The sequence below is a fragment of the Ptychodera flava genome, chromosome 1 (genome assembly GCF_041260155.1).
Source record: "Ptychodera flava strain L36383 chromosome 1, AS_Pfla_20210202, whole genome shotgun sequence".
In the NCBI taxonomy this organism is placed as follows: Eukaryota; Metazoa; Hemichordata; class Enteropneusta; family Ptychoderidae; genus Ptychodera; species Ptychodera flava.
Genome location: NC_091928.1, coordinates 11,394,226 through 11,413,550, shown reverse-complemented (window position 1 = coordinate 11,413,550; position 19,325 = coordinate 11,394,226). Strand labels below are relative to the sequence as shown.

Genomic DNA, 19,325 nt, shown 5'->3' with positions numbered 1-19,325 from the left:
GACATATTATAACCTTTTTTATTGTACGCAAGAGCGACGGTTTCCGTTGCAGAAACTCACATGCAAACAAATACACATTATTGTAACCCTTGACCGCAGCTGTCTATTAAAATCCGTCAAAAGATGCCCTCATATAAAACAGGTTTTCCTTCAAGTTGATGATTTTAACCTAAAAGTATGCTTTAATAGTACTAAATCTCCAATAAAAGATGTAACATTCTTGTCACGGATAGTTCTATCTAACAAATTTCTCTTCTTTTGGAGGAAAATACCATTTATGGATTGTTATGTCTGGAAGGAGATAAGTAAACCTTTGAAATCGCTAATGTATATATGAGAAATACATTGTACTTGGTGTTATCTAAATAATTTTTATCAATTTGAAATTTTGTTTACTTTCTTTTATTGACTTAGAAATAGACTATATATTAGGCCTCATATTGGCAAACGAGCGAATTGTCACAAATTATGTGTATACCAGAACAAACAACAACAACAAAAAAAAACAAGAATGGAAAATGTACAGACGCATATCGTACTTGTTGTTGGTGATCCCCTAAAATATTGGCTCACTTGTACAACTTATTCATCATTTAACCTAAACTGTACAATTATCACACAAAATCCATATAGTCATGATGTAATTGTAATGAACTTGCTATTAGGAAATTTAACTTGATGTTAAATGTTAATATTTGTTTTAAGAGTATGTATATTAATAATAGGCATCACAAGCTACACTATTCGACTTCCACATAGAACGAATTGTCACAAACTGTGTGTATACTAGATTACATACTAGGTTGTTTTACAATTGCATTGTATAAAGATTTCTGTGAGCTGGAGTTTAAAATTTCTTTTGTTAGTTTACATTTTTGCAGCCTAAAAGGAGAAAGTTAAACAGACAAAAGTATTTGTTGATGATCAAGACTTTCAGCTTCAAACATAACATAAAATTATACATATATAAGAGTTACAGAAAATGGTTGCATATTATTGTACTAAAGGACAGGCATTGTCTTGTTATTTGTTTCAATTGAATTTATAAAATTTATATAAATCCAAACACAGCGATAGATAATTGTACAAATTTAAAGAATTAAATGCAGAAGGCAACAAACACAATTTGAAGTCATTCTTCAACTTCTTATGGAAGGTAGAATGTGCCCTGGGGAGTATTCAGACTCACAAATTTTTGACATTGTAGCCCGGCAATTGTTCAGGTCTAATTTTGAAAATCATTTAGGAAATACACTTTTCAAAGGCTTATATAGCTTTGTAAAAATCGAGAATTTTATTTCCCCCTAAAAAGACAAGAAAGAATTGCCGCCATTTTGAATTTCAAACATCGGTAAGTATGGGATATGTTGTTTCTCTAGTAGCAAACTCTCACGGTGATCCCAATTTTTATTCATAATTTTGAAAAATGGTTGAAAATTTGCCAGAGGAAAGATTGAACAAAAGTTTCTTCTTTCGCTGCGCGAACTATCTTAATTGGCGGTTTCATTGATGGAAGGGTGGATCACGTCTGCTGCATCTTTGATGAATGTGTTTCTGTTTTCAGGTCACTGGTTACCTCCTCCCGAAAACTACTCCCTCGGAGAAGCAGAGGATGGTCGTATCTCTAAAGAGTACACAAGGCTTTTTAACCTAAAGGGTAGGAGTGTCCGTTCCGATGTGTTAGAATATCACGGAAGATGGCAATCATTGGTTACCAAACCTTAATATCAACAAAAATCTTGCAAATATCAATTTAGTGGCGACCAATTCGCCTCATTTAACCCGTGCTCGAAACTATATGACCGGTATTAATTTGTTTTGATAAGACATGGGTCGTTATCATTATTGAATCTTTGGAAAAAACAATCGAAATAATTTCAACCACTAGCATTTCCTATAGAAATACGCTGTTACAAGGCTATTAAATTGTATAGCTCACTAGTATTTTAACAAAATAATTTAATTGTATGATCGGCTTAAGGCTCCAGTAGCAGTATTTTATAATGTATTTTCCGTCATTTTCGTTCTCTTTATATAACATTTTTTCTAATGCTTAGCTAAAATTAGTAGTGTGTAACTAGTCAACGTAGCGTGTATGTGGTTAATATTCGTTTTTATTGTTCACAAATGCACTTTAGTCTAAATGAGATTCGTTTTTAAACAAGAGCATTGCATATTATAGTCCATAAAATTATTATTTCAGAAAACTTTCAGGAGAACAGAAGAAAACATCCTTGTCGCGCTGAACTTAAATGGTGACACTACATTGACATTAACTAGTCCGTGGGCTGGAGGGGCCCACCGTGCACCCTTCCCCTCATCCCTACTACATGGGCCTGCTGAACAAGAAAAAAGATGTTAACATTGGATATTTTGGGACCTGCTGAACAAGAAAAAAGATGTTAACATTGCATATTTTGGGATGCACTACCTATCTGGGCTGGTTTTTTATTTTGCATGTACCGCAAAAAAATTGCGAAAAATGGATAGGGGTAGGGGGTACTATATCCTCCCCTACATTAAGTAAACTAGCATAGCACAAACCATACATTTTTGGAAAGCTCAGATTCTGCTCGTTATGAGAAACACCAATTTTAGCAAAATTAATTTGTGTACGTAGACAAGGACGACTTTAAAATAATTTTTTTTTGACAATTTTGACATTTTTTACCCAAAATACCATGTAACAATTGTGATTTACTTTTTATTAAGCAAAATTTTGAAAGCTTTCTGTGTTTGAATTATTTATTCCAACATATTAAACAAGAAAAACAGTGTTAACATTAGATATTTAAAGTGTATGTCCCGCATTTAATTTGCTTAAAATGAGCCATGCTATATGATTTGGCCACCCCTACTTTATCAAATAAATGCATCACCCCAATGAAACGACGCTGTTAAATATTATAAAAATGCAATATGTTGTGCGACTTTGAAGTTAGCTGCCATTCGGGTCTTTTCGGAATTCGCGGGCATTGCCACCGGAAATGACGTAACTAATAGAATGTACTAGTGAGTGTGTTCACCTCGGCCATAGCGAATGCTTACCGCTGTGGCTTCAACATGGTGAGAAGTTACGCCTTTGGTGGCTGAAGTAACTGCAGCCATTGTCAGTTTATTGCATTGTAGGATGCCGTATTAGCCGCATTTGCCAAAATTACAAGAAAGGGTCGAAAAGACGCATTCAGACAAGCGTTTTCTGCGGTGCACATTTTCGAGTGCCGTGACTTCGCGTCGAATAAACACGGTTCGGAAGCCTGATGTACGGTAAGATAGACTTTAATTCCTGGAGTTACTACATCGATTATGTGATCGAAATGCCGTACCAGTATGACCTTTGTCACCAGAAAGCGTTCGCGTGTATCATCATCAACTGTGGACAAGAGCGAGAACAGCAGCAAGACTGCGACAGGTTGCCCAAAACATGTCAAGGATGCGGGGGCCGCGGAGAAGTATGGCCGTGTTTACATCCCCCAAGACTGATCGCCGATTCAGCTGCTTTACGAAAGTGATTGTAAATAAATAAATGGATACAAGTACTAGATCTCATGCATGTGTGACTCTATAATTAGTAACGTTAGGAGATATCTAATTTTATATTCCTAAAAAGTTTACGTATTGATTGACTGACTCTTTGCGAGAATGAACGATAGGTTGTGTATAATACAGCACGGCGCTGCCAGTAACAGTGACACAACGTGTAGCAAAGAAGTTTATACTGTTGACGAAGCAGTCGCGTTGTCGTCATCTGTTCCCTTCTGCTAGACTAAGTCTCCCCTAAAATATTTTAGCTTCTTTGAGAATTTCGCAGTCATGAAACAATGAACACTGTCCTTTATATCGCTGACACTTAATCAAGAAAAAAACCTGCGGAAGCGTAGCTGATCACTCAATCACAGAAATGGCCAGCTGAGCCGCCCGGCCTCGGGTGCCAGTGTGCCCGATATTTACATCATGTCAATTTTAATTTATCTCTTCCCGAGAATTTGGCTAGACAAGTCTTTACGGTCACATATTTTTAAAAGTGCCAATGTTCATGTGAGGTTTTTTAACGCCAAACTGAAGATTTTGCGGCGAGAATACTACCTTTGGTGTTATGCTAACATGACCCTCAGCCTGTTCCACTTCCAGCTAGCTGTTGATAGGAAAGATGTGTTATGAACGGTGGACAATTTTAACTTGATCTCTACTACATGTTACGTGCAGAGAAAACGAACAAAGGGTGAACTCAGCAGTTAACGTTTAAACAAAATTTATTACAAAAATAAAACTAAGTCAGGGATAGAGTACAAGCTTTAAAAGTGTACAGATTACTTATCTCAGCTGGGACGGCAAAGCTCCAGTCTCAGAGTTGTAACAGTCAGTTGGATGAATGAACAGTCCTTTGGCTTGCAGGCTTGAAGCTGCACAAAGTCCACAGTATAAATCCAGCGTTGGCAGTGAAGGTCTTGAAAAGTCTTGAGAATGACTACTGCTGGAGTTTAGTAACACACAAGAGACACGATCCCAAAAGTCTGACTGGAAGCTGTGCACGTCCCTTTTATAAAGGCATATAAGAACAATCTAGAACTTTTATTGACATGCTAATTACTGTTCTAAAATTATCTCCCTTACACAACTAATCAACTTTCCAGAACATTCCAAACATGACTAATTGAATTCAAGGTTGTGAGGTCATTAAGGGCAGTGACCTTGAGAATGTTCTAGACTAATTGAACTCAGGTCATGATGAGTGTGGGGGGAATGACCTACATAACACACCCCCTCTTCAGAAAAAAAGAAAATTTTTCAAAGAAAAATCTTTCTTTTACAAATGTAATCTTGAAAAGGATTTAAGTACTCAATTTTGTACTTTACTCTAAAGTAAAATTTCTTGAAAGTGAACAACAGTAAACTCTAAATACGAGAGAGACAGTCTGCAATTAAATTGTCTCTGCCTTTGATATGTCTAATGTCAAGATTAAACTCCTGTAACATTAAACTCCATCTTAGCAATCTCTGATTTTTGCCTTTAAATTTCTGCAGAAAAACAAGAGGGTTGTGATCAATATAAACCACTATTGGCTGATTTGAAGAAGTAACATAAACTTCAAAATGCTGTAAAGCTAATATCAAAGATAAACACTCTTTTTCAATTGTAGAGTAGTTTCTCTGGGATTTGTTAAATTTGTGTGAAAAGTAGCAAACAGGATGTCCCATGACTATCTTCTTGCAATTTGTTGTTGGAAAACTTGAAATGGCACTGAATTTGGCATAAAGTATGCACGGCAAAGTCCGGTTATTTTTACTGAGTTCGATAAAGTCATTGTCCAGCAGGTATTTGACTTCTTCCTGGAGATATTTCGCTTTTGTTGGATTCAGTCTGTATGGATGTTGTTTTACAGGCTTACTGTCCCCAACATCAACGTCGTGATAGATGACGTTTGTCCTCGTTGGAACATCTTGGAACAGGTGTTTATATTCATGGAGCAGTTCTTTCACCTGTTGTTGTTGTTCTGGCTAGAGGTGTGCCAACTTTGTAGACTCCAGCTTCTCCAGGATTTCTGAGTTCTGAAGCTTGACCGAGCCCAGCTTTGAGTTTAGAGTATTTTCACTCAAGTCAGTTTCAGTATCACTATCTTCATAATGGCTTGAACTGACTGCACTGACAGGCTGAGTTATAGTAGGATTATCCCTATCCAAATATGGCTTAAGCATATTTATGTGACATAGCTGTTTTTGTTTCGCCTGTCAGGTGTTATTATGATGTAATTTAAATCACTCAATTTCTTATCAATTAGGTATGGCCCAAAGTAACGAGCATGGAGTGGTTTGCCAGGAATTGGAAGTAGAACAAGAACTTCTTGACCTGGTTCAAACTTCCGTTTTGAGGTGCTTTTATCATATTTGGTTTTCATTGACTGCTGAGATGACTCAAGATTTTCTCTGGCTAATTCACATGCTTTAGAGAGTTTTGTACGAAAATCTGACACATATTGTAAAATATTCAGACAATCATCGTCGTCTGATAGGAATTTCTCTTTAACGAGCTTAAGTGGGCCACGGACTGTATGTCCAAATACAAGCTCAAATGGGCTAAAACCAAGAGACTCCTGAATTGACTCTCTAACAGCAAAGAGCAAAAAATGAATTCCTTCATCCCACTGCTTCTCTGTGTCAAAACAGTAGGTCCTAATCATGTTTTTCAAAGTTTGATGAAATCGCTCAAGAGCACCTGACTTTCTGGATGATAGGCGGATGACCTATACTGTTTAATGCCTAGCTGATCCATTACTTGTTGAAAAATATCAGACATAAAGTTGGAGCCTTGATCGGACTGGACACATTTAGGGAGGCCAAATAAAGTGAAAAATTTGACTAAAGCTCTCACTATAGTCTTTGTCTTTATGTTTCTCAGTGGTATGGCTTCTGGAAACCGAGTTGATGTACACATAATTGTCAACATGTACTCATTTCCTGATCTTGTTTTTGGTAGGGGCCCAACACAGTCTATTAGTATCCTACTAAATGGTTCTTGAAATGCAGGAATTGGCTGTAAAGGGGCCTTTGGAATGGTCTGATTTCGGCTTTCCTACCATTTGACATGTGTGACAAGTTTTACAGAAATGTGCTACGTCCTGCCTGAGATTAGGCCAATAAAAGTGACTGAGAATTTTGTGATAAGTTTTCCTGACTCCTAAGTGACCAGCCCAGGGCGTTTCATGGGCCAGGCGCAATATTTCAGCACGATAGGGCTTTGGAATCACAATTTGATGTTTTATAGCCCAATCGTCATCAACCAAACATCTGGAGGTCTCCATTTACGCATGAGAATACCAGATTTTGTATAATAGGAAACAGAGCTATCTGAAGTTTTACCTTCATCATCTACCCTGTCAAACAAAGACAAAATATCTGGGTCTTTGTGTTGTTCTGCAATGAGATTTGATCTAGAAAATGTCTGACTTTGGTCAGCAGAAGTTTTACTGGAAGTTTCAAATCCACGAGGGATAACGGAATGATCCGTGTCAAACACCTGACTGAGAAAGGTGTCATTTAAGTCAACATCTGTGACATTATTTTTGAGAGTATTTTGATTCTCAGAAGTTTTCTTTGACATGGCTCGAGTAATGGCACATGAAGGAAATAAATCGGGTATCTCTTGTTCAATTGGCTCTGGATCCTGATCTAAACTAGGATTATCAGTCACAAGTGGATTAGTAATGACCTTGTCCCAGCAAGGTCGTTTCCAAGAAGAAGGTGAATCCCTTCAAAAGGCAAAAAAGGCCTAATACCTAAAGCCACAGGTCCAGAAACAAAGTCCGAAGACAAATAGACATTATGGAGAGGAACAGGAATAAAGTCATTGCAATCTACCCCCTTAATAAGAACTTTAGAACCTGAAAATGACTTTTCAGAAAACGGCAGGGTATCTGCCAACAAAAGAGACTGGGAAGCCCCGGTATCTCTTAAAATTTTGACAGGGGTAGCGGAAGAAAAATCACTAGAAAGTGATATAAAACCATCGTGAATAAATGGTTCGAAAATACCCATAATGCTATCTTGAGAAGAATTGACCTTGACCTCATTAATTGGGGATAAGAGGGGTTTAACCTCAGAAAATGTGTTACACACATTATTAGACTCTAATTGAGTTGATGAAGAAATAAAGCCGGTGGGCTTAGATCCACTTTGACCACTTTGACCTTCACGTTTTCTTTTCAATTTGAAACAATCTGACATTAAATGGCCGTCTTTCTTGCAATAATTACAAGAAAGTGTACCGAACTGTTTGTCAGAAGGAGATTGAGACTTGGGATCTGATGATGTGGAAGTGTTACTTGAATTTTGTGAACTGTTGTCATTTGATTTCCTACTCTCCTTTGAAAAATTCTTGGATGAAAAGGAGGAGTTAAATTTACCTGCATTGTTTCTGTATGAAAAGGACTGGGATGGTTTGCTGAGAAATGAAGATTTGTGGGTCAATGAATAATCATCGGCCAAACGTGCAGCAACCTCTAATGTATCTGCCTTTTGTTCATTGATAAACGTCTTGATGTCACTCCGGATGCACCTTTTAAATTCCTCAATCAAAACAAGTTGTCGTAATTTGTCATAATTCTGACTGACCTTTTCCGAAGAACACCAACGATCAAACAGTTGTTCTTTTGTTCGAGCAAATTCAACATAAGTTTGATCCTTCACCTTCTCACAATCCCTAAATTTCTGACGATAAGCTTCAGGCACCAACTCATAGCCCTTGAGAATTAATTCCTTCACAGAATCATAATTTGAAGCCTGCTCTACTGACAACTGAATGAAATTCTCTGGCTTTACCCACCAAAGCACTCTGCAAAAGCATAGACCAGGACTCCTTAGGCCAATTCAGACTCTGAGCAACTTTCTCAAAATGAAGGAAATATTTATCAACATCCTTTTCTTGGAAAGGGGGAACTAGCCTGAAATGCTTAGTGATGTCAAAACCGTCTGAAGGGAAGAATTTTCCTGACTTTCCAAGCTCTAAACGTCTCATTTCTAACTGCAGTCGGTGTTCTGCTAATTCTCTTTCCTTTTCTTTTTCCTCTCTTTCTTTCTCCCTTTGTCTTTCTTCCATTTGCAATTCTTTTCTTTCATTTCCAATTCCCTCTCTTTCTGTCTTTCTTCCATTTCTAACTGCATTTGTATTTTTTCTTTTTCTAATGCCTGTCTCTCCTTTTCCATTTGTAATTCTTTTTCTTTCATTTGTAATTCTTTTTCTTTTTCTAATGCCAATTTTTTAGCTCGAAATCTGCCTGTATTTCTAATTCCAATTTTTGAGTTTTAAGGAAGACTCAGGCTCATAATCTTTAAGGCAGACTCCTCAAAATGGCCAGAATTAACTAAATGTTTTGCAATCTTGAACTGTATTTCTCGCTTGCGCATAGATCTTTTGACATCTACTTTAAGGAAATTGGCCAGTGCTATGAGGTTGTCTTTTCTGAGGGAATTAAATGTGTCCTGATCAAGGTCATCCATAAATTCGTCTGGCTTGAATTCCGCCATGATTGAATTTTGCTGAGTTCACAGTATACAGTAGTTTTGAAAAGGTAGGCAAAATGTTGTCAAACGGCTCAAAATATTCGTCTCCCGGACGAGCCCCCAATTTTGTTACGTGCAGAGAAAACGAACAAAAGGGTGAACTCAGCAGTTAACGTTTAAAACAAAATTTATTACAAAAATAAAACTAAGTCAGGGATAGAGTACAAGCTTTAAAAGTGTACAGATTACTTATCTCAGCTGGGACGGCAAAGCTCCAGTCTCAGAGTTGTAACAGTCAGTTGGATGAATGAACAGTCCTTTGGCTTGCAGGCTTGAAGCTGCACAAAGTCCACAGTATAAATCCAGCGTTGGCAGTGAAGGTCTTGAAAAGTCTTGAGAATGACTACTGCTGGAGTTTAGTAACACACAAGAGACACGATCCCAAAAGTCTGACTGGAAGCTGTGCACCGTCCCTTTTATAAAGGCATATAAGAACAATCTAGAACTTTTATTGACATGCTAATTACTGTTCTAAAATTATCTCCCTTACACAACTAATCAACTTTCCAGAACATTCCAAACATGACTAATTGAATTCAAGGTTGTGAGGTCATTAAGGGCAGTGACCTTGAGAATGTTCTAGACTAATGAACTCAGGTCATGATGAGTGTGGGGGAATGACCTACATAACATACATTTATCTACAAGCGTCATGGCGTAATTAAAATTTTTATACACAGATTTTGAGCGAGGCAATTTGTGTTGAGAAGTAATAATAAGGTGAGATGGCAACTCCAGACATACTTATATTTTGATAGCTTGTGGTTGTGTGTACGGTAGTGCACTGGTGTGTTTGACTGTGGTCACGGTGGGCTTGTCAATGACGCGACGGTCAACAAGAGTTCCGCTCTTGTTCTCGTTTAGGTTAAGGTTCCGACTGTTAAAATTTGCAGGCCTGTAAATTCTGAACAGCTTTGTCATATCTTCTGTGACGATGACATTCTCAGTTGCACAGCTTTCACTCATGAAATTATCACTATCTCCATAGTCAATGCACGAAGTCACCATCACCCGTTCTATTAGTGACGTCACAGCTACTTACGCCAAAACGGGGCGAGCTCGGCAATTTCCGGAAAATGTCGCCATGATTGAAATCGAAAAGTGCAATTTTTCCCGTGTTTTCGTCGAAATAACATATTTACAACCGTCTAAAAACCGCTCAAATAAGCTTCAGTTTGTATGTAAATGTTTGTTTTATTAATACCAATTTTATTGTCAACCAGAACTAAAGTATACGCCCCAAGTCAAACGAAAAAGTCTCAAAATGTGGCATGACTCACACTTTAACTATACACTACTTCTCTGGAGTGAATTTTGAATTGCGTGTATCTGTATGGGGTGTGCAAAAGCTAGGGTAAGGGGTACAACATTCTTTCCTTGGTGAAGTAAACTGGCTTGAAATGCCATATACCTTATAGTTTTAGAAAGCTGAGATACTGGTCTTTCTAAAATGCATAAAGTTTTAGTTAAAAAATGACGTCATAGAATTGGATAACTTTAAATCGATTTTTTCTGGCAATTCAGTATTTTTAACCGGAAGAAAATACGATAACTATTGTTTCCTCCTTATGAAGCAAATCAAACAAATTTATGGATGTTCTTTACTAATTGCAACGCGCTGAAGAAGAAAATAAATGTCAAAATTGGGTATTTACCATGCATTATTGTCTCTAGTCACTAAAATAGCAAATTTTTCTACACTGGTATATCGTGAATGGGCATTTTATTGTTATGCAATGAACTAATGCACAGCCTTAAAAAGAAGACTTTAAAACGTGCACACATAGTCGTATTGCAATTTTCTCCAACAAGTAGATAGATTATTGATGACTATCTTTTTTTATAATTTAATTTTTAAATATTTTTCGATAAAATAATTTTGATAAGGCGTATTTGGAAAATTGTCTATGCCTCCTTGTCTTACTTATACAGCAAGCATTACTAACAATCTATTATGCCGAGGCTAGAGGGGGCGTCTACATGCACCTCCCCCCCAACCCCACAGGATAACAAACTTGTAATTCTCAGAAGCCTTGGGATCCCTAGAATAAGAAATGGGATTTTAACAGACAAAATATAGGGACTCAATAGCTGTTATGGTCATGTTTTGAAGAGTACCACAAAATCACGATTTTGTGACCCACATGGATTTTTGTCAAACCTGTCTTCTTGTACGTGATCTGCTGAGCTTACTGTTTAACATGACCTAGGTTGTGGGGTATCATTAGAAAGGTAATTTATTCTTCTTGAAAATGGTATATAGCAATATGCAATATCTTCTATAGTTTTCATGGCATAGGGCCATAATTTACCCCATATCCCAAAATTTTATGTCACAAATTACTGTCAAAACTAATCTAAATTCCACCAATTTTTACCTATACATACTACGAAAGGCAATACTGTGTATTACCTTTGTGTTATTTCCTACAAGTACATGTTAGAAACTTGGAATAAACTTTTAACAGAAAAAATATTGGGATCCTGTAGCTGTAACAGTCATATTTTGAAGGGTACCGAAAAATCACAGTATTACTGACTCTCACTCGTTTTTGTTAAACCTGTCTTCTTGTAAGTCTTCTGCTGAGCTTATTTTGAACATAACGAGGCAAATAGGGTACTCTCCTTGAAAATGATATGTTGCAATATGCAATATCTTCTATAGTTTTCATGAAATAAGATCAAAACTTACCCCATACTCTAACGTTTTATGTCGCAAATTACCACCAAAACTAATCTCAAATTCTACCAATTATTTTCCTAGACACATTACAAAAGGCAATTCTTTGTACAAAATATCTTTCACTTGGTACAGGGACATGTCAAAAATATGAGTTAGACTTTTAACAGACAAAATATTGGTATTGAATGACTGTTACTTGCATGTTTTGAAGGGTACCGTGAAGTCAGAGTATTACCGACTCGTATATGTTTTTGTTAAATGTGTCGTCTTTTTAGTTTTCTGCTGAGCTTACTATTTACCATAGGCTAGCTTATGGGCTGCCATTGGAAAGACAATTTATTTGGCTTTAACATGACTTATCAAATGCACAAGCCATGTTTGTCGTCTCCGAACAAAAAATACGGGATTTATTTACTGGTCGTTCTACGTCACGACAACCCGCGTCTATGTCATCGATTTTGGTGCGTCGGACCTTTTTTTTGTCGATCTTCGGTGTGCTCGTAAATATGTAAACAAATAACATGGCGGCCGATGTTTCTCCCACGATCAAAAGTCGTGTAATGAAATCGATATTTTCACAGACTACGACATTACTAATCCGAACAATGTAAACACAAGAGTGTACCGCCTGTATATTCCGAAGGAATTACGTGAATAATTTGCGGAAACAACGAACTCGAAGCTGGTCGCGTATACCGGGGGTTCCGTACGCATTGCAAACAGGGTCAGGCGCGACGTTTACAGTGTTCGCGCCGTCGAGATTCAGTCGATATTTGTTCCCGAAAAATAGCGTATCTTCGTCTGTGATAAATTTCTAGGACTATGATATCTTTGAAATAGAGTATAACTTTGCGGAAGGTGTAGACAAAGAGCTGTCATTTGCTCCACACACGAACGAACGTGAGCGCTAACGCACACGACGGACGACTGGAAATGATTGACAACTTGTTCACGGCGTACTGATATTTATTCCTAAAGTAGTTCAAAAGTTTAAACGCGGAATCGTCATGGAAAACTTATTTTATTTTGCAAAAAATAACGAATTCTTGGCTTGTGCATGTGATAAGTATATCATTCCCTAATATTTTTCTTCGTTCAGCCTCGGCCCTTTGTGGAGGGACCGTGGTTCAGCTCGGAAAATACTCGTGACGTAATGACCATGTCACCACTCGTCTCCGACTCGTGGTGACACGGTCATTACGTCACTCGTATTTTCCTTCGCTGAACGAAGAAAAATATTAGGAAATAATATCTAAATATTGTAATACAATATCTTCTATAGTTTTCATGAAATAGGACCAAACCTTACCCTATACCCCAAAGTTTTATGTCGCAAATTACTGTCAAAACTAATCTTAAATTCTACCAATTATTTACCTAGACATTATACAAACGGTAATGCTTTGAAGAAAATGTTTTTTATTTGATACAGGTACATGTTAGAAACTTGAAATAAACTTTTAAAAGAAAAATATCCAGATGCTGTAGCTGTAGCGGTCATATTTTGAATGGTACTGCAAAATCACTGTATTGCCAACTCGCATACATTTTTGTTAAAATGTCCTCTTGTAAAGTATTCTACTGAGCTTACTTTTGAGCATAACGTAGCAAGTAGGGCATCATTTGAAACGTAATTTACTCTTCTTTAAAATAGTATATCGCAATATACAATATCTTTCATAGTTTTCATGAAATAGGACCACAACTTACCCTATACCCCAAAGTTTTATATTCCAAATTACCGTCAAAACTAATCTCAAATTCTGACAGCTATTTACCGGGACATAATACAAAGGGTATTGATTTGTATTAAATTTAGTGTATTTGTTTTAGGTTCATGTTAGAAACTTGAAACACACTTTTAACAGAAAAAATATTGTGATGCTGTAGCTGTAACAGTCATATTTTGAAGGGTACCACAAACTCACAGTATTGCCAACTCCCATACGTTTGGTTAAACCTGTCTTATTGTAAATCTTCTGCTGAGCCTATTTTTTAACATAACCTGGTTATTGAGGTATCGTTAGAGAGGTATTTTTTTCTTCTTTGATATGACATATTGTTATATACAATATCTTCTTAAGTGTTCAGGAAATAAGACCAAAACTTACCCCACACCCCTAAGTTTATATTGCAAATTACCGTCACTACTAATCTCAAATCTACCAAACTTTTACTTAGACATATTGCAAAAGGCAATGATTTGTACGAAATCTGTTTTATTTGCTACAGAGACAAGTTACAAATATTAGATAGACTTTTAACAGACAAAATATTGGGAATGAATGGTTGTTGCTGTCATGTTTTGAAGGGTACTGTAAAGTGTCAGTCATGCCAACTCGTATGTGTTTTTGTTAAATGTGTCATCTTGTAAGTCATCTGCTGAGCTTACTTTTTACTCTAACCTATCTTATAGGCTATGATTGGAAAGAAAATTTATTTTGCCTTAAAGTGACATATTGTAATATGAAATATCTTTAATAGTTTTCATGAAATAGGACCAAACTTACCCCATATCCCAAATTCGCAAACTGCAACGTTTTCTAACAGATGTAGTTTGCAAATAAAACTAAGGGCTGAGGTAAGTTTTTTGCCATTTCATCACAACTTCAGATGATAATGCACTTTATCATTTGCTAAAATAAAGAGTGATAAAAGCTTTGTGACGATACCCTACAATCTGCGTTACGGATAAAAAAAAGGTTGGCAGATAAATTTCATGGAAACTTGTTTAATAAAATTTCACGGGTTTCAGCAACATATCTTGCTATCCTTCAAACTATGATGCTAACAGCTATTAAATCACAATTATTATCCTGTTAATGGTATTTTTCATAGTTGGAAATGTCTCTGTATCAAATAAAATAGGTTTCATACAAAGTTTGTCTTTTTTATAGAATTTATCAATAATTTACAACATAAAACTTTGGGGTATGGGGTACGGTTTGGTCCTATTTTATGAAAACTATAGAAGATATTGTATATTACAATATGTCATTTTAAAGCCAAATAAATTGTCGTTCCAATGGCAGCCCATAAGCTAGCCTATAGTAAATAGTAAGCTCAGCAGAAAACTAAAGAGACGATACATTTAACAAAAACTTATACGAGTCGGTAATACTCTGACTTCGCGGTACCCTTCAACACATGCAAGTAACAGTCATTCAATACCAATATTTTGTCTGTTAAAAGTCTAACTCATATTTTTGACATGTCCCTGTACCAAGTAAAAGATATTTTATACAAAGAATTGCTTTTTGTAATGTGTCTAGGAAAATAATTGGTGGAATTTTAGATTAGTTTTGATGGTAATTTGCGACATAAAACGTTGGGGTATGAGGTAAGTTTTGATCTTATTTCATGAAAACTATAGAAGATATTGCATATTGCAACATATCATTTTAAAGAAGAGTAAATTAACTTTCTAATGGTACCCTATTTGCCTCGTTATGTTCAAAATAAGCTCAGCAGAAGACTTACAAGAAGACAGGTTTAACAAAAACGAATGAGAGTCAGTAATACTGTGATTTTTCGGTACCCTTCAAAATATGACTGTTACAGCTACAGGATCCCAATATTTTTTCTGTTAAAAGTTTATTCCAAGTTTCTAACATGTACTTGTAGCAAATAACACAAAGGTAATACACAGTATTGCCTTTTGTATTATGTATAGGTAAAAATTGGTGGAATTTAGATGTGACAAAAACTTTGGATATGGGGTAAATTATGGCCCTATTTCATAAAAACTATAGAAGATATTGCATATTGCTATATACCATTTTCAAGAAGAATAAATTACCTTTCTAATGATACCCCACAACCTAGGCCATATTAAACAGTAAGCTCAGCAGATTACGTACAAGAAGACAGGTTTGACAAAAATCCATGTGGGTCACAAAATCGTGATTTTGCGGTACCCTTCAAAACATGACCATAACAGCTATTGAGTCCCTATATTTTGTCTGTTAAAATCCCATTTCTTATTCTAGGGATCCCAAGGCTTCTGAAAATTACAAGTTTGTTATCCTGTGGGGTTTTTGGGGGGAAGGTACATGTAGACGCCCCCTCTAGCCTCGGCCTAATAGATTGTTAGTAATGCTTGCTGTATAAGTAAGACAAGGAGGCATAGACAATTTTCCAAATACGCCTTATCTAAATTATTTTATCGAAAAATATTTAAAAGTTAAATTATTAAAATAGACAGTCATCAATAATTTATCTACTTGTTGGAGAAAATTGCAATACGACTATGTGTGTACGTTTTAAAGTCTTCTTTTTAAGGCTGTGCATTAGTTCATTGCATAACAATAAAATGCCCATTCACGATATACCAGTGTAGCAAAATTTGCTATTTTAGTGATTAGAGACAATAATGCATAGTAAATACCCAATTTTGACATTTATTTTCTTCTTCAGCACGTTGCAATTAGTAAAGAACATCCATAAATCTGTTTGATTTGCTTCATAAGGAGGAAACAATAGTTATCGTATTTTCTTCCGGTTAAAAATACTGAATTGCCAGAAAAAATTGATTTCAAGTTATCCAATTCTATGACATCATTTTTTAACTAAAACTTTATGCATTTTAGAAAGACCAGTATCTCAGCTTTCTAAAACTATAAGGTATATGGCATTTCAAGCCAGTTTACTTCATCAAGGAAAGAATGTTGTACCCCTACCCCTAGCTTTTGCACACCCCACACAGATACACGCAATTCAAAATTCACTCCAGAGAAGTAGTGTATAGTTAAATATCTAATGTTAACACTGTTTTTCTTGTTTGATATGTTGAAATAAATAATTCAAACACAAAAAGCTGTCAAAATTTTGCTTAATAAAAAGTAAATCACAATTGTTACATGGTATTTTGGGTAAAAAATTTCAAAAATTGTTAAAAAAAATTCATTTTAAAGTCGTCCTATTCTATGTACACAAATTAATTTTGCTAAACTTGGTGTTTCTCATAAAGAGCAGAATCTGAGCTTTCCAAAAATGTACGGTTTGTGCTATATCATGCTAGTTTACTTAATGTAGGGGAGGATATAGTACCCCCTACCCCTACCCATTTTTCACCATTTTTTGCGGTACATGCAAATCAAAAACCAGCCCAGATAGGTAGTGCATCCCAAAATATCCATGTTAACATCTTTCACTGCATGAAAACCCTATAATACTTACTGTATTAACATGGATTATTGCCTGTATTTTAGCTGAAGAGTGCATATACAGATGAATACAGTCAAGAATCCATTTTTTGTATTCAGCAAGCCTGTATTCACGTGGATTCATGTGAATTCACGTGTATTATACTATAATACAGGCAACTCATTAATGTGAATTTATCTGAATTATTGGGTTTTCATGCAGTGTTTTTTCTTGTTCAGCAGGTCCTAAAAGACAAAAAAATACCCATGTAGTAGGGATGAGGGGGGTGAAAGGTGGGCCCCTCCAGCCCACGGACTAAACAGTTTTCTCCTCTAATCCTTCACAATTTATTTGCTATCAATACACATTTCTCCTTTGGCATTGCATGCACAGATGACCCAACGGAACGAAACGACCTCAGCAAGGCTATGCCGGACAAATTAGAAGAAATGTTAGTTCGACTTGAAGAACTGAAAAAGAAGACATACCCTGCGTTACAAGCCCCTGTCCTGACGAAAGAGGCATCATCTGCACGCTTTGGTGGTGTGTGCTCACCTGGTTGGTGTTAATAGAAACAAAGGTTTAGCCACCGCAAATCGAGAGATTACAATCACACTGCAGCTAAAACTTCAGGAACCATGCGTGACTTGTATAAATATGTTGTTTCGTTTGGAAAATAATCCTCTCGTGCAATGTTTAAAATATTTCTTCTGTTAGAATGAAATGAATTGTAATATATATTATAACCCAATCAACCCAATTAAGGAGGGTTTGAAAACGATATTTTCTTATGTTTAATTATTGTGGCGTGACAGTCTTACGTTTATGTATCAGAGGGTTTAAAGTTGTTTGCAAAAGCTATCATCTTGGTTATTCACTTGTGTTAAGCCTATTATTGAAACATCATCATTGCCTATTCATTCTGAGTAAAGTGCAATGCTACATGGGTGTCTTTTCATGCGTACAGTGGAAAGATGGTTAATAAAGCGTAGCGTATGTGTTGTCTTGGTTTTACCAATATCCTGTTTTTGCAGCTTCTTCAAGTTATTAAATAAAGTATGCTTTTGATTGTAAACGGAATATTCTTTCAGATAAAATAAATGCCGTTGTCAGTTGTAGTTAAAAAGTTTTGTTTGTCATCGCTATGCTAACAGACGTTACAGCCCCTGAGCGATCTACACTTCATAATCCCTACTTCTGTCAAGAATTTCTAATCATAATATAAGTTACAGTGAACTAACAAATCCCTCAGATACGTGTTGTGCTTTGTGACGATATGTTATAATTGACGGGGTAGGGATCGCGTTTGTACATTGGTTTGACTTTTTGAGAAGATTAAAGTTTGATTAGCTCACGTGTTCACACGTGGGCTAATGTTATAGCGATGCCTGTCTGTCTGTCCGTCTATGTGTGTTTGTCTGTCTGTTTACACGATAACTCAAAAACGCCTGAACAGATTCAAGTCAGATTTGGTACACAGGTACCATATGCTACTTGCAAGAACTGATTAGATTTTGATTAGTGTTGCTTGCATATTTATGAAGTTATGCAATATCATTTTTTCCGTACAATGGTTTCCCTATGGAGAGGGTAATGACAGTATAGGCATATATCAAGGAATACTGCACAAAATTTCATGAAACTTTACACAGATGACTATCTCAGAACATAATGATGATACTGTGAGTGTCATGTCAATTATCAGCTCATTTGCTTATAAAACGAACTTTTGTTATTAGTGACATAACTCTAAAATTCCTGCAGCAAACTTAATAATACGTGCAACAAATATTGATCTAATATATATCTAACTATACTTAAAAGCATTGGACAGAGTCAAGTGTTTAAATAGCTCATTAGCATATTTTATGAAGTTTTATAATTAGTTATATAACTCTGATATAGCTTCACCAAATTTGATGAATTCTGCTGCAGATAGTGATCTGACCCATATCTAACTGTGGTGTAAATCACTTAGTAGTGTCAAGTTAATTAAGGGTTCATTTGTATATTTAATGAACTTTGTAATTAGGTATACAACTCTGAAATTACGGCACCCAAGTCAGTGAAATCTGGTACAGATATTGATCTGATAAATATTGTATTGTACTGACAAGCATTTGGCAGTGTCAAGTTAAAAAATAGCTCATTTGCATATTTTATGAAGTTTTGTAAATAGTTATATAACTCCTTAATAACTGCACCAAATTTGATGAATCTGCTGCAGATACTAATCCGATAGATTGTGGTGTAAAGCATTTAGTTGTGTGGAGTTAATTAAGGTTTCATTTGCATATTTAATGAACTTTGCAATTAGTGATATTACTCCAAAATTACAGCATTACATTTGATGAAACTTGCTACAGATATTGATCCGATAAATATTTAATTGTACTGAGAAGCATTGGGCTCGTAAAGTTAATAATTAGTTCATTTACAT

The 19,325-nt window shown here is 35.9% G+C and overlaps 1 protein-coding gene across 1 annotated transcript in view; it reads left to right on the top strand.

The window, feature by feature from the left end:
• The window catches only part of LOC139130126 (arylsulfatase B-like), a 38,477-nt gene extending 20,208 nt beyond the window's left edge, over positions 1 to 18,269 (top strand). Inside the window, exons 14-15 of the mRNA XM_070695850.1 lie at positions 1,565 to 1,657; positions 17,279 to 18,269. Of these exons, the coding sequence (XP_070551951.1) occupies positions 1,565 to 1,657; positions 17,279 to 17,454 (269 nt within the window). The 3' untranslated portion in view covers positions 17,455 to 18,269. The remainder of the gene's footprint in view (positions 1 to 1,564; positions 1,658 to 17,278) is intronic.
• The last annotated feature ends 1,056 nt before the right edge of the window (positions 18,270 to 19,325 follow it).